Source organism: Perca fluviatilis, chromosome 2, assembly GCF_010015445.1.
Source record: "Perca fluviatilis chromosome 2, GENO_Pfluv_1.0, whole genome shotgun sequence".
NCBI classification, from domain to species: Eukaryota; Metazoa; Chordata; class Actinopteri; order Perciformes; family Percidae; genus Perca; species Perca fluviatilis.
Genome location: NC_053113.1, coordinates 23,754,931 through 23,770,257, shown reverse-complemented (window position 1 = coordinate 23,770,257; position 15,327 = coordinate 23,754,931). Strand labels below are relative to the sequence as shown.

General features: G+C 40.7%; 2 protein-coding genes across 4 annotated transcripts in view; one reads left to right on the top strand and one right to left on the bottom strand.

Annotated features, from left to right (window-relative positions):
• Positions 1 to 16: 16 nt before the first annotated feature.
• npat (nuclear protein, ataxia-telangiectasia locus) lies at positions 17 to 11,138 on the bottom strand. Of its 2 annotated transcripts, none has more exons than XM_039790958.1 (17): positions 10,938 to 11,138; positions 10,684 to 10,802; positions 10,529 to 10,589; positions 10,350 to 10,425; positions 10,073 to 10,113; positions 9,324 to 9,566; positions 8,819 to 8,894; positions 8,176 to 8,299; positions 7,715 to 7,806; positions 7,471 to 7,552; positions 7,226 to 7,322; positions 6,984 to 7,100; positions 4,587 to 5,921; positions 3,990 to 4,093; positions 3,210 to 3,303; positions 1,689 to 3,055; positions 17 to 739 (listed from the first exon to the last, which is right to left on the bottom strand). In XM_039790958.1, exons 1-17 carry the CDS (start codon positions 10,972 to 10,974, stop codon positions 659 to 661), a joined length of 4,146 nt encoding a protein of 1,381 aa, XP_039646892.1. In that variant the 5' UTR covers positions 10,975 to 11,138; the 3' UTR covers positions 17 to 658. The 2 variants fall into 2 exon arrangements, with proteins under 2 accessions (XP_039646892.1, XP_039646899.1); XM_039790965.1 differs by having other exon boundaries at positions 10,350 to 10,422.
• A 293-nt stretch (positions 11,139 to 11,431) lies between these two features.
• atm (ATM serine/threonine kinase) overlaps positions 11,432 to 15,327 on the top strand; it is a 29,339-nt gene continuing 25,443 nt past the window's right edge. For both annotated transcript variants that reach the window (XR_005641870.1, XM_039824880.1), the window contains exons 1-9: positions 11,432 to 11,596; positions 11,871 to 11,999; positions 12,122 to 12,240; positions 12,620 to 12,762; positions 12,980 to 13,144; positions 13,324 to 13,489; positions 13,654 to 13,892; positions 14,472 to 14,641; positions 14,798 to 14,976. Coding sequence is in view for 1 of the 2 variants with exons in the window: in XM_039824880.1 (XP_039680814.1) it covers positions 11,928 to 11,999; positions 12,122 to 12,240; positions 12,620 to 12,762; positions 12,980 to 13,144; positions 13,324 to 13,489; positions 13,654 to 13,892; positions 14,472 to 14,641; positions 14,798 to 14,976 (1,253 nt within the window). In the remaining variant the exon portion in view is untranslated. The remainder of the gene's footprint in view (positions 11,597 to 11,870; positions 12,000 to 12,121; positions 12,241 to 12,619; positions 12,763 to 12,979; positions 13,145 to 13,323; positions 13,490 to 13,653; positions 13,893 to 14,471; positions 14,642 to 14,797; positions 14,977 to 15,327) is intronic.

Below are 15,327 nucleotides of genomic sequence, written 5' to 3'. Positions count from 1 at the left end.
AGGAAAGACACAGAAGGCTGTTTCTTTGTTTTATTACAACATTGAATAAAGCCTGAGTATGCAATGTATCAAGTTGCAGCCATTTTGTCTTATCTACTAAACAAAGAACAAATATATATAAAAACACATGTATGCCATAAAATATAATCTTCACATTGAAAAACTAAAATCCGTGGGAGCTCTTCATTCAGTGTTACTAACAGTACTAGACATAATTCCAAAACCTATTTTTACAAACCAACCTATCAGTCAGTGTTATCTGGATTTATCAAACGAGAGTCAAATATTGACCAAGAAAATGCTTTGAGTCACTCATTTTATCAACATGCACACATATATTTGTTTTTGTTATAGTACTTAACAATGATAATATAAACAGAAGTGAGCATGGGGATAAAAATAAAAAAATACAACAAAGTGCCATGGTTGCCCTACTGCCACTGCACCAAACAGGATTGTATGCAGATCCCTCACACTGGAAACTAATCAATCAAATCAAAGTCCCTCATTGGCTGAGGAAGACACTACAGCTTATAAGGTCTCAGCCAAGGTTAACAAATAGGAACCACGCACACTTGTTCAGCAGATGGCTTTTCTATTCCTGGATAGTAACCTAAGCAGGTAGTGATAGGGTCCTTTTCTGTTGGTGTGTCCGGTTTCACTCGTCATAGTGAAGTGAAGACAGGAACTTATCCACATCTAAGTCATGGGGAAAGCAATCTGCTAGTTTCTTCCTTTCCTGCAGATTTAAACCAAAAGTCAGAATTACATGAGAAAAACATGTATCAAAATTCCCATTCATTAAATGGCAATGAGGTTGCATAAAAAATGATGTGCATTACACACCAAAACACAAGAGTTGGATGGTATAGTTTTTATGAAAGGGCAAAAAACATTACTATTTTGAAAGAAATCGATTCCTTGTTTTTAATGATTGAATGTCATTTTTCAATCCAAAATATCAAACATTACTGTGTTATAGTTTTTTTTTTTTTTTTTTTTTACATATGAAGACTTAGTTGCAGCTTTCCTTTGTCATATCTGATAGAAAACTGAATATCTTTGGGGTTAAGACAAAATAGGCAATTTGAAGAGGGCACTTGGGCTTTAAGAGATTGCAAACATTTTCATTTTCCACTGTTTCCTGACAATTTAAAAGACCAAAGCAAATAATTGAAAAAATAATCTGCTGGGCGATATGTAGAAAATCAAATATCACAATATTTTTGACCAAATACATTGATATCAAGGAGATATTTTAGGTTTGACTATTGGTGTTTTCACAAAATATTTACACAATGAGACTTGTGATAAATAATCATCAGTAATGTGGGTAGAATGACTAAGTGGGTAAAGGCAAATAATGGAACAGCTAGAACAGTCTGGTAAGTTCATAAAATTATATCACTTTACTGTAATGCAGCCTTTAAAACCAGGAAAAGACAACACTTGTGTCATATTACGATATCCAAAATCTAAGACAATATCTAACCTGATCTATTGAGGTCAATATATTGCCAAGCCCTAATCTGTAAGGTACATAGTTGTTAGTTACAGCTCTACATCTAACGTAATGTGAAAATGCTGAAAAAGCTGAACTTGTCTATTACAGAAAACAGGGATAGTTTTAACACCATACATTTTAAACATATGTCTACTGAATGGCAGATAGCTTGTGTTGTACTCACCCGGTCTGTCTTTTTGCTGGGAGATTGTTTAGACTTTTTCTTTGCAGGCGGGCTGGCTGTGGGAGAAGACGGTTTGCGTTTTTTAGAGCTCTTTGAGCTCGCGGGCAAATTTTCTCCTACTTCCTCCTGCCGCAAACTGTCCTTCAGTGGCGTGCCTGTCCTGGCAATGGCAGCACGTGAAAGAATCATAAGTGTGTGAGCAGCCATGTTAATGCTGTTTTCACTGCCAGCCTCACTGGCTGGGCTGCAGGTGGGGACATCCGGGGTGTTGGGGGGCATTAGATGCTTGGGAGTCCCCTCTCCATCTCTACCTTTCTTGGGTCGGGAAGGAGTCCTGGGACGTTCAGCTGACTCCGCCTGGTTACGGCCAGTCCCAGGGGTCCGGGGAACACTACTGTCTGAACTGCCTGCCCCAGGCCTCTTGATGGGGGTAGAAGGAGAGCTGAGCCCCTGGATGTCCTGCAGCATCTCCGCTGCCTGTTTAGCCAGAGAGCTGGTCTTTGAGGGTGCTTTTGTAGCTTTGGAGTGAGGATTAGATGCAGGCTGGGTGACAGCTGGAGGGCTAAAGTCTCTTAATGTTGAGGATGAGGGTGTTGAATGTTGCTGCTGCTCTTGCAAGCTACCCTTAATTTCATTCTCCTTGTTAGCTGTAACATTTGGCATCTCCTGAGAGGGAGTTCTCTTTTCTGTACGCCCCTCACATGATTTAACAGGAGCTTTTTCTACCAGTTCTTTCCTGCAGCTCTCCTCTTTCTCCTTTCTAGTTCCTGATTTCAGTGCAGAATCAGAGGACAATGATCTAGCATCCTTAGCTTTTGCTCCATTACCATCCTTATCATGATTGGGTTTCCTGTCAATAGATTTTGATCTCCTTCCTGATTCTGACTTTTTCAAAGTCTCAGGCTGTGAGGCATCAACCCTGCTGGTACTTGCACATTTAGATTCTTCGTTATGGATGCTATGATCTTGTTTGCGAGAGTTCTTTTTGGGAGGATCTTTCTGGTGCTGTTGTGGAGGCATGGCCTTTTCCGCCTCCTTCAGGAAGCCTCCTCCAGTCTGGGGATCGGCTGAGCATCTGACAGTCTCTATCCTCCTCTTGGGCTTGTTGCCACCCAAGATAGTAGGTTTTCTTCGAGCCACTGACTGTGTATCATCTTTCTCAGTCTGCTGGACAGATTGTGATGTAGATGGGTTTGTAGCTGGAGGTTTGGTGGTCCTTGTTGTTTTAGCAGTTTGTGGTTGAACTTCTGCATTAGAGTCAAAACATAAAATTCTCCTATGTCTAGTATCCTTTGCCGTTTCCTGCTGGCCTGTGTTGTCAGCCAACACAGGTTGAACCAACTTACCAACCAGGTTTTGCTCAGTGCCTGGAATTCAAAGAAATAATGTCAGGGAAATAAGGCAGTGACATTCAACATAAAGCAGATTAACACAGAGGACATCCTTCGGTAACAAAGTAAAAGGATATTAGGTCATTTTCAGTCATTATATACCGCTGATCCAATTTAACTTGTAACTTACCAGCAGGTGTAGACCATTTTATTGCCATTGTGGGAGACTTTGGCTTTAAATCTTCTGACTGCTGTACCAGTACTGGGTTTGGTATGGCAACAAGCTGTAAATATAACAATGTTGATAAGTTTTATTGTTCTGGATATCGCTAAAAGTCTTCAACCCCTTGATGCAGCAATGTTCATTATATCACACACTACAAAACAATAGTCTTGGATTGATTGAAAAACATTAACAATTTTGCAATCTTGCTTTGTCCTGAGGAAAAAGGCCATGGCATCTTTAAAATTGTAAGTGTTTATTACTTATAACTGTTTAGTAAATTCTATGGTAATCTGCCAAATAAATAATAAACTGTCTTGTGTTCACATTCACATTTTAGCCTTAGAGTGGCACTTAAAGGGTGAGCAACATTTGGATTCATTCTTTTGGACACCAAATTTAAAAAATGCTGCCCTTGCTTTGGACATCTTGTTCACTAAGGTGGCAGATACATCAGAGAGTGGTGCTAAAGGAAAGCTCACAAAGTTGTCCAAAATAGCAGAGTTATGCTTTAGGCAGCATGCTCTTAGTTAATCTCATGGAATTCTGCCCATTAGATCTCAAGATACCTCGTCACGGACCAAAGTGTTGGTCAAAGAGAAATTTCCTCCAAGGGACAGAATGATAGATGAAAGGTTGGAGGTATACCAGAATGATCAGGTATCATCTTATTATTCTGGTGAAAATGGTAAGAAAGGTAATACTTTTAGACTACCAATTTACGAACTGCAGATGAAGGTATGTTACCTGATTGGACACCATCTGGACCTTGCCCAGAGTATTCGGACCCATAACAGAAACAGGAAGCATCATGGGCTTATTAACAGGTGATGGTAGGATGAATGTTGACCCTGCACAAAATAAAAAAATATATATATATAAATAATTCTAATGGGCTTGCCAGACAGTAGGTGCCCCTGCACTAGGGACAACACACAATAGATGATAGAAATTAACTAGGCTTGTCAGCTCAGAGGAGAAAGTCCAAAACAACAAACTGAACTGCGCTCAACCATAATGTTTTCATGAATTTTCTGGGTTAATGTGGATGAGCACCAAATTGTGCATTGCTTCATAGGAACAGAAGTCATTATCATTACACATTATCACATGTTCACAAATGGGGCAGAAGCATCATTGTCTATTCTTTGTCAAACCCAAAGTCCTTCAAGGGGAAGAGTGCCCCCTTCACAGTAAGTTTAGAACACTACAAATTCGAAACGAAAATGACGAACTAAACATCAAAAGCTGCAACTACAAAAATCAAACCCAGCTAGTGATAATAGAGTGAGATGGGGATGAACTTTTGTTTATTGAGATGACCCACTGTCTGTTGTCTCTTACCGGTGGAATAGCCTCGAGAGCGAGTTGGTGTGGTCACCCCATACTGGTTGGCAGGCAAAGGCGGTCCCTTTGCGACACCAGCAGACAGTAGCACCTGTCTAGTTTGAGCATCTGTAGTCTGGGGTTCAGTTACAAGGAAATAGCTGGCAGTGGCTCCTTGGAGGGCAGGATTAGTGGTGTCCAGGGGTAGTTGAATTATGTAGTTTTGCTGGGCCTGTGATGTCCCTGTTAATGGGGATGCAACTAGAGCCCCAGCCTTACAGCTGAGAGGACTAGCATGTGCCTCAGCGCATTGTAAGCCACTAACTGCCTGTGCCGCCTCATCCAAGTTGGCCTTTGGTGTGCCGGGGCCTCCTCCAGAGGACTTCGCTGGAGAGGAAAGATAAATGGTGGGTATCTTGTCTCTGGAAATGCTAGAAATTGCCTGATTCAAGGTTGGGTCACTGGAAGAATCCTCATCCTGGTTATCGCTGATGATGATCTTCAAAGAAACTATATTACTGGAATCAGCTGCAGCCTTGCTTGGGGTGGTGGGGTTGGTGGTTGGAGGATTAGGTGCTGCACCAACTGGGGCACAAGACGGCGAAGAGGATGCGGGTGAGACAGGTGAGGATGAGACAGGTGTAGCTGTAAGCGTTGCAGAGGTAGAAGCAGATGTGGGTGAGATAGGTGTTGCTGTGAACGGTGCAGCAGTGGATGAAGACAAAGGCGAGGCAGGCACAGTTGTAAATGTGGAACTGCTAGAAGAAGATGTGCAAGAGGCAGATTCAGGTGTTACTGAGAGAGTAGACCCTGGTTGAGTGTCTTTTCCATTGCTTGGAATTGACATATGAGGTAGGTCAGCAGTCAGCATTGGAGTTAGTTCAACTTGTAAAGGAAACAAAAAAGCAGGGGGGGCTGTAGCAGGGTGCACTTTCGATCCTTGTGCAAATGCAGGAGAGGGAAGAATGTTTGATTCACTGGGGGCAGTTGTGATGGGGGTGCTGTCGTTTGTGGCAGGCTCCGGAGTGTCTATACTGTCTAAAGGAGGGGGAGGTGTATTCAACGGCTCATCAATATCCATTGGTGTTACAAAAACACTGTTATTTAAAAGTGAGGCCTTTTCTTTTCTGTTCGAGTCCACTGCAGCAGATGAGACACCTTGGTGCTCCCATGGACTCACTAACAATTTGGCTAAACTGTTTTCAATTCTGGATGATTTGACGCTGGGGCCAAGTACTGCCTTCTTTAACAAGGAGGGAGCAGTAGACTTTCTGGTCTTACGCTCTTGTCCAGCTCTCATCTTCACTGTCATTGGTGTTGTAGCCAAAGCCTTAGAATCTTTGTGTGTAGTGCCTGAAAAAATAAAATAAAATATTTAATGAGTATTCTGTCCACATCTGTGTATTTTTGCAGCTCCGTCTTTAATAGAGTAGAATTTTATGTCAAAAATACACATCCACAATTAGTATTTGACACAAAACCAACAATTTATCTGTGTAAAGTGTACGGTATAGCAGTAATCAACAAATTGTGGTGAGTCCTGCTCTCGACATGCACTAACAACAAGTGCTAAGCTATGTTGAGATTATAAAATATATATTTATACCTGTACACATGCACACACTTTACATGGAAAGTTGTTTAAACTGGAAAAAGTCATTGATTTTTTTTTTTACACCAAAATCTTAACTTAATAATTGATTTAGTGAACCACTGACAACCTGGTTCTCACTCTTCCTTCCAGTGTGGCCATTCAAAACAATTGTAAAGACTTTCGAAGTGGTCTGACAACATGTTAGAAAAACAAGTTCTGTTCAAGCCTAACCACACCCTACACCCTTTTCACCTTCCTTCTGACTTTTCACAATGAATTACAAATCTGACAGTATCCAGTGTTTTAATAAAACGTGAAGCTTTTTCTCCCTTCCAAACTTTGAATTCAAGAAACCTGCCTTGACCTTCTGTGTGTTCTTCTGAGAGCCTACTAGTGTATTATGCTGTGATCCATTTACCTCGGAAGTCGGAGGTCGGAACTGGGAATGACGTCACACCCGAGTTGACCCCGTTCCAGTTACAAGTCGGAAAAACAGGGGTCGGGGGACTCTAGCTAGATTAGCCATTGTTAGCAATACCAGTCGAAACTATGCATTTTGTGGTATTTTGTGCATACAAACACTGTAGTCACCCAAGTCGACAGATGGAGATGGAAAGTACTGTGTGTATGGCTGATTTAATAAGACACAAATAAGACAGAGGTGCTGAAAACAGTATATCCATACAGCTTTCACTACTGTTGATGCTCAGAGCAGCATTGTTGGATTGTGATGTCGGGCTTGGTGAGGTACTCCCGACTTTCCGAGTGGGAAATCTGACTTCCCAGTTCAACTGAAATGCACCATTAGATTGTAAGAATACCTGGATCATCACTCTGAAGGGGTACGACTGTAGATGAAGGTCCAGCAGTGTCGCTCTCTTCTGGAGTACTGCTAATATCTCCCTCCCCTGGATCGCCATCAGTGAATCTGGTTTTATCTGCAAACACATTATAAAAAGTCTGTTTTGCAATGACTTTCTATTTATTACCCAATTAAAAAGAAGTGATTCAAAAGCACTCTTTAGATGAAACAAAAAAAAAAAGCAAAGTAGGTCATAGTTACTGTAATCGAAGAGCTCAAAGAGGGCGTGAAATGCTGGGTCGGACTCTGTTTGCTCCAGAATGTCATGGATGGCATCGTCACTCATGTGGATTTCCCCCTGTACCCAAAGATATATGTCAGGAAGTAATGTAACAACATACAGGAAAATGTGAGTGACCACTATAACTGTTCATGAGGAACATCTTTGAGGAAGAAAAAAATATATATATCATACTGTTATATTAGTATTTTGAGTGTTTCAGCACCTGTAATCCCAGGATTTCATCTATAGACTGGTCTGCCTCCACTGTACTGGAAGGGGCCTTAGATGTTTGGGGCATTGGCTCACTGATATTAGAGATGAAACAGAAGAAATTAGTACAGCCATGTCACAACATGCTTGCAGCAATGTCACAACTTTGAATCACACGGAGAAAATCATAAATCATCTATCACAACAACTTAATACATAAGCAGTGAGGTAATGCAGAGGTCCAACTCAACACTTACATGGCGAGGATTTTGTTGATGTTTTCAGCAAGCTTCTCTTGTAACGATCTGTCCCCCAATATCTTGTCACGTGCATTTTGTATCACAAGTTGCTGTGGAGATTAGCATGTGTTGTGAAGTCACCAAATTTATGAAATGTGTTGCTTTTAGGAATACAGATAGATAATGTTGAAAATGCTTAGGCCACCTACTATTTTGGCTAAAACCAGCTCAATCACGTTAAAAGTTCAGGGTTAAAGCCTTATTGCTCTGTCTGGAGCATCCTGCTATTCACCATACTTAATCAAACATTAAAAACACATTTATTTTAGGTGTCCTAAAATGGTGACAATCTAAAAGGTAAGTCAGCCATAACTTGCTGCACAAGATGGTCCAAGATCATTGTATGAGTGAAAACGCTTGTTTGTTGAAAATGTCTTGGTGTTAAGGAAACCCAACAACTAACATACAGATTTACTTACAGGAAAGTTCTCATCGACAGCCTCTTCAGGTTGGGATTCTGCATTGGGGGCACTGACAGTCACGGCACATCTGCCAGGGGCACTGGACCCACTCTGAGCACCACCTCTCTTCCTGGGGGTGTCCCTGACGGCAGCAGAAAAGATTATAAAAGGGGATTGCCAACATGCATCAGGCATGGACAAAACAAAAGAGCACTATCAAGTGCAGTCTCATACAGAAACACCACAAACTGAAGCCTCAACCTAACATTTCGTTTCTTTGACTTGTCATAACAAGCACATGTGTGACAATTAACAATAATGATGATGTCGTTCTAGTGAAGTGTCACAGTAAGTCATATCATTGACAGTGAGCCAGCATGCACAAAAAAATACCCTGAAACTGAAGCAGCTACATAGAATTCAATTTAACTATCATTCATTTTATTTACCTTTGCTTTTTTTTTATGTCATGACATATCAAAGGGTCTTCTGCAAAAAAGGCCTATTTATTAACATCTACTTCTGTACTTTAGTTCTGCACCAAGAAAGCAGCATTATTAAGCCAATGGGGGTTAGCAGGACAACAGATTCCGTCTTTAATGCTCTCTTCTTAATGGGTTATGAAAATTAACGGCAATTTAGCAATAATAATCATCCTTACCATTTCCGTCTTCCAGGAGACATTGGACCTGGGTTTAGCCGATGTTCCGAAACAATTATCTGTATAGGCGAATCTCCTGTATGGGCACATATGTCACACATACAAAAGCAATTTTTTTGTGATTGATGTTAGCTTGCAAGCATGACAAAATAAAAGCTAATAGAGCTTCGCTAAATCTTTCAAGAGTCCTACACAAAATTAAGAAAAACAAGGAAACTTTTTTAAGCCATCTCAAAAAACATAAGATCACTTTAGTTCAAATAAAAAAAACTCGAACACAACATGGTTTCTTTTAGCATCTCTACTGTATTAAACCAGCACAGGGAAATGACCACCACTTCTGAGAATGTAAAATAAATGTGACTATTTGTTTTTAGATTCTTTTAGATTAAATTCAACAAGACATGTGAAAACAAAACACCACAACCTTCTAAAACGGTCACCTCAACTACTCTGTAAATAACACAACAAATAGAGAAAGTATTGCATGTTTTGTGATACTGACTGGGCGTATTTAGTGATTGATTGACATCCTGGATCTGCTGGTGCGTGCCACTGCCGGTAACTGGTCGGGTGTGCGTGGCAGTGTAGCTCACAGGAGTGGAGTGGCCGAGCATGCTGTGGGAGATGTGTGCAGGGCTGATGATGGAGCTCGTTTCAGAAACTGAAGAGCAGACAACACCACTAGCTGAAGCCACAGTCAAGACCCGCTGTCGAGCCATGTTTGCCACTCCAATGCGTGAACGTGCTGCAATGAACAGAGGCTGATAAATAAAAGCCCTACATACAAACCCTAAGCAAACACAGAACTCACACAACCTAATTCATACAGTATTTATGATTACATCTTAAATCAGCAGTTGATGTTGATTATTTGCACACTCAATGCATTACCAGTGTTTCCCACATTTTGCTAATTTAGCTGGTCAGTTGGATTTGATATGTTGGTGCTGGAGGCTCCAGTATATAACACTGTAATCACAATAAGCTTCTTTCATTTGTCAGATTTTTCCAATATGTACAGCTGCTTATGCATATATGTATGCTGGTATCATCCAAACAGAATGTACAATTAGACTTTTAACTGCTTTTCCACACATACATTTGCAAAGGTACAAATCATCACAAATATCTTGATGGCTGAGTTAAATGTCCTTGGGTGGTTAACGATAACAACTTATGGAAGACACTGCAATCGCAATGAGCATAAACAAAAAATATTAAATTTAAAAAAAATAATAATAACCGACTTACTTCTTTGACTTGCTGATAGAGCGGGGGAATTCTGCAATGACCTGAGGCAAGACAAGGCAAGTTTATTTGTAAAACACATATTTCAGCAACAAGGCAATTCAGACTTAAGTTAAAGATATAGAAGAGTAATGGAACAATATCAGTGATGAAGATCCAACTGTGTGTCAGCTGAGAGTTTAGATCGTGGTTAGTTTCATGTTAAAATGGTTGCAGTGATTTAGACACTAAATCACTGCAACCCTCTAAATTTTAGAGGGTGAAATTTGAAGCTTATTACTTGATCTGGTTGAGTGTAAAATCCAGCTTTTTCCACAACGAAGTCATCATGGCAGGTACCTCATGACAAGACTCTGCTAAAAAAATTACCAACAACACAAGCAGGATACATGAATAAGAATATATAAACATACAATAGTGGCTACATTTTGTAATGGGAACAATGTCAGATAAGCTCACCTTTTGTTTTGGCAGACACATACTCATTTAAGATGGTAGTTAGGCCTTTCCCAAAGATAGACTATGTGGGAAAAAGAATGAATCACAGATTTATGAGCATGACATTCGCTTAACAGTTTGTGAAGGAGGCTTTCAGAGACAAAAGGCACACTTACAAATACACAAGCAGGAATAGTCCCATCTTCTGTGGTGTGTTCGGCATACTCTTTCAGGTTTTGGCACTCAAGGATGAAAGTTCGGCTTGTAGCGGACAGTCCCTCTTCTTGAAGGTACCCTGGAGAAAGACAACAGCCAGTAAGAGCAGCCCACCAAAGCTCAAACGGCACCAGTAACGTTATAACGCTAACGCTAACGTACAGCTAACTTTACAGCTTTGCTTCGTCCGACAACACTAGCTAGCTAGACTTACCCAAAACAAGCCGGGCGACGTCGGACGGTAGCAACATGGCTGCCTGTTGGTTTGATATAAAGCGTGAAGAGTTAGCTAACGTTAGGTAGCTCCATGTTCAGGAAAAGTCTCTCATAAAGCCGTTATACAGCGTCTAACTAAAACCGTTCGTGGTATTATTGTGAAGGCGACGTCCGTCGCTTACTCAAAAGGCGGGGAACTCAAGCACGTAACCCGGAAGTTTCAAAATATATCTGCCAATTGGAATATTGGTAGTTGTAGTCCAATCCGAAATGTCAAACTTCACTACACCCTACAGGCTGCTTTAAACATATATATGCGTGTAGTATATCTTGCATTTCTTCTACATGCAATTTATCACTTTAATAATATTGCGCCCGACTAAACAATAAGTTTGTTTTAATGTCGACACCAAAGTTTACCGGACCCACTCGGTTCTAGCCATGACCAGGAAGTGATATGGCCTTTAGGCTGCTGATGCTGGGGCGGGAATTTCCTGCGTGGTGTGCGTGCGTGTCTGTTAATGCACGTCAAGATGGCAAAGTTGTCAGGAGCACACTAACAGCAGCAAACTACCCCTGCAACGTAGCACCTCAGTTCACATTCTGCACCTGCATGCGTGACTATGACCGTATCTACAATCAGTACAGCCATCAGAGGTCAGTGAACAGTGAGTGTTTGAATGGACGTTTGTGAATCGAATTCAAAACTAGTCTTGCAATGTTGTGTTGCCAAAGTAGCTCGTCTACAAGGCCAGGCGGAATAGTGGTTTGCTGTATTTAGGTTAACTGGCATGTATTATATTTTTCATCTCATGTCAAGTTTGTCAGGAGTGCTTTGGAAAAGAGAGCTATGCTACTGTAGGTCACTTCAGTGTATGCATAATGTGGACGAATGACAACATCCTCTCTTGTCAACATCCTGCCTTGGCAGGTAGAATAGTCTAATCTACATTGATGAAAGCTGCGCACTCATCCACTGCTAAGCACAATGAGTCTGGCTCTTCATGAACTCCTGGTCTGCTGCAAGGGGCTGGAGAATGATAAAGCTACAGAGAGGAAGGTAATATCACACCTGCATATAAACAGCATATAAAGAATGAAATTGGATGCATTGCACCAAGCCAACCAGTAGGTGCAAGTAAATCCTACACTTTGATAGCTGTCCTCTCTTCCTGCTTCCAGAAAGAAGCTGAACGCTTCAGACGACTCATTCGAACTCCAGAGGTTGTGCAGGAGTTGGATCGTACATCCGGACCTAAAGATAAAGGCTCCAAGCAACTCACATGGGATGCTGTTTTCAGGTAATCTGTTGTAATCAATTGTGCATGTGCCACAAAAATGCATATAAAGTTATCCATTATAATACCAGTCATGTTTGTTTCTTTGCATCACCCACAAATGAATACTAGCTGACCTCCGGGAAACTTACTGTGCCCGCACTGTAATCAAATAGAAATTTGACCTATTGTACTTAACAACACAGAAAATGATTTGTTTTATATTTAGAATTTCTGATTTATTCCAACTTGTTCCACAAGAATCTGTTCTTACTCCATGTTGTGGGAGATACCTGTAAATTGTGTTTATGCAACAGTTTGGGTTTTATTGGGTTCGGATATCTTTTAGAGGCAATAGCTTTATAAATAAGCATCTTTTTATTCTGTTTTTTCCTCATGTCAGATTTCTGCAGCGTTATGTCCAGAAGGAGACAGAAAGTATGCAATCAAGCAAATCTGTCACAGCAACTACGTTGGCCACACGGAAAAAGAAGATGGCTGAAATGTGCAGCTTAATCAAATACTTCATTCGCTACGCAAACAAACGTAAGGACTCTGTCTTTGCGAGATCCATTAGTGGGTTACAATACAATGCAGTTTAGGTGAAGTGATTGTCATATAACAAGGGTGTTTTGTTCTACATTTTAGTTAATAACTTTCTCTACTTCACTTGACTCATTCATCTGAATAGAAAACAGCAATAATTCTGAGGAGTTAAACATATTGTTGGGATTACAGTTAAAGTGTGTGTCTCTCTCTGCAGGCGGGCCTCGTCTAAAGTGCAGTGAGATGCTGAAACATGTGATGGACGTCCTGCAGAATTCATACAGCTGTTCAGCCTATGGAGAAGATTATAGCAGCCTCCTTTTAAAGGACATCCTCTCTGTCCGCAAGTACTGGTGTGACATCCCTCCACAGCAGTGGCAAAGTCCGTGGGATATTCATTTAAATTACATGTATTTTAGATAAATGATTTTTAGCAAAATTTCATTAGCACTAATCTTATTTGTTGTTTTGCGTCAGCGTTATTACTGTTGTCTGATATTGTAATACCAACTAGTTTAATCCGTTTACTGAATCCCCTTTGTTTATATTTGTGATCCTTAGATATTTTGGACTTGTACTGCAACTTGTTCAACACTTCATCCAAGTCCATCAACCGTGTTTTGGTGAGCAGGGTGATCCACACGGTGGTGCAGGGCTGCTGCATGCAGACTGACGGATTCAACAACTTTCTGTTCAGCTTCTTCTCCAAAGCACTGCTAAATGCCAGGTGAAGACTTTAACCAACATTTTAAATTGAATGGATCTGATAATTCCACCCAACACAATTTTTGGTGCTATCTTGAAAATCCATCATGATTTACTGTGAACATAATGTACACCAGCTAAATAAATAGATGTACTTATTGTTTTCTTTTTCTGTGATCCTGTTAGGCAGGAGAAACACTTGACTGTTTTGGAGCACCTTGTCTCTGGTCTCAACATCTTCTTGAGATCTGCGGCCATGAACTGTCGGATGAGGGTGTGTCACCTGGGAGAGGAGCTGCTACCTTCTATACTGTATGTCTGGGCGGATATGAGGCCCAGCACTGCTCTCAAAGAGGAGATTGTGGAGTTCTTTAACCTGCAGATTTGTGTTCACCACCCAAAAGGAGCCAAGACACAGGATACAGGTAGATTGATCTTTTCTTTTTTCTTTAAAACAGTTTTGTTTCTAGTGTTGGTGATACATTTGGTTGTCTGTAGTGTGGTAAACAGGCTTTATTGTGGGTTGTGTATAGTTCCATATCCTTGCCGCCATCACACCAAATGCTTGCTCTTGGGGGAAATTGTTGTGTCTCTGTAAATTATGAGTGTGGTCTAGACTCTAGACCTACTCTATCTGGAAAGTGTCCTGAGATATTCTGTTATGATTTGTGACTATGAATACAATTAAATTGACTATACAGTTTCACCAACTTGCTGTGAGTAATTTCATCTTTAAAGTTCAAATTGCACCACCAAGGTAAGAGTCCAATACTCAGGAACTCCGATATCAAGCAATCTTTGCAAATTTCTAAACTGACTAAACAAACTAAAACTAACCATAAAAGACAATTTTATACTATGAAATTATTGAAAACCAGTGGCTGAACAGGTGGTTTGCTTTGGAAAACCCATTATTTCAAAGTTAATGAACTAAAACATTAAACCACAGGTATGATCTTAAACAAACAACCATTAACTAGTTGTCCCCCTCTCTCATATTTTAGGTGCTCATGCTGAGGACTGGACCAGGTGGCGAGGTCTGCTGTACAACCTGTATGACGCCTTAATCAGAGAAATTAGCCAGCTAGGCAGCAGAGGGAAGTATGTCACGGGGACCCGACACATTGCTGTCAAAGACAATCTCATTGAGCTCACAGCTGACATCTGTCATCAGGTAATGCAGATCAAGTCTCAAGTATGCATACAGAAAATCACAATTTCATTTTAATGTTAATATTTATGCAATTGTACTGCCAATTTAGCTAATATAAAATTCTGTACATCCGTCTTGACAATATTTTTCTCTCCATCTTGTGTTACCTGCATGTAGCTGTTCAGTGATGACAATGCCACCCATGTATTTGAGGTGACCCAGGCCTCTCTCAGGGCCACCCACATGGGCAGTCCCACCAATGGAGCAGCCAGCAAGCGACGGCGCATCCAACTAGGCTGGGAGGTCCTCCGGGACCATCTGCTGCCTCAGCATAATGACTTTGATGTCATACCATGGTATGAAAATCGCAATCCAATTAATATAAGAACATTTTGTAGGTAAATAAGTTAGTACCAAGAATGGCTGCTTAGATTATTAAGCCCACAAAAAAATTTCTCTCTCAACCTCTGCTGTACTACAACATCAAAAAACTAAAAGCAAATTATATGACAGTATCACAGTAGCAGCTCCCCTATGTCTTCTTTTACAAACCGGTCAAATGGTCTCCAGATTTTCTCATGCACCCCCAATTTGCCTCTCAATATATACTGTATATATGTCAGTCTCTCCATGGACATATAGTACATTGCTCCATATTCTTGATCCAAGCACCAATTGTAGGTGCCTCCATTTTCTTCCAGATGAGA

What these genes read in the sequence shown, in the direction of transcription:
- npat (XM_039790958.1), bottom strand. Translation starts at nt 10,974, where the DNA reads ATGTTGCTACCGTCCGACGTCGCCCGGCTTGTTTTGG. An exon ending in TCTCCTGGAAGACGGAAATG is followed by an intron (nt 8,300 to 8,818) that starts GTAAGGATGATT and finishes TGCTGCCGTCAG; the next exon opens with GGACACCCCCAGGAAGAGAG. An exon ending in AAAATGGTCTACACCTGCTG is followed by an intron (nt 3,056 to 3,209) that starts GTAAGTTACAAG and finishes TTTGAATTCCAG; the next exon opens with GCACTGAGCAAAACCTGGTT.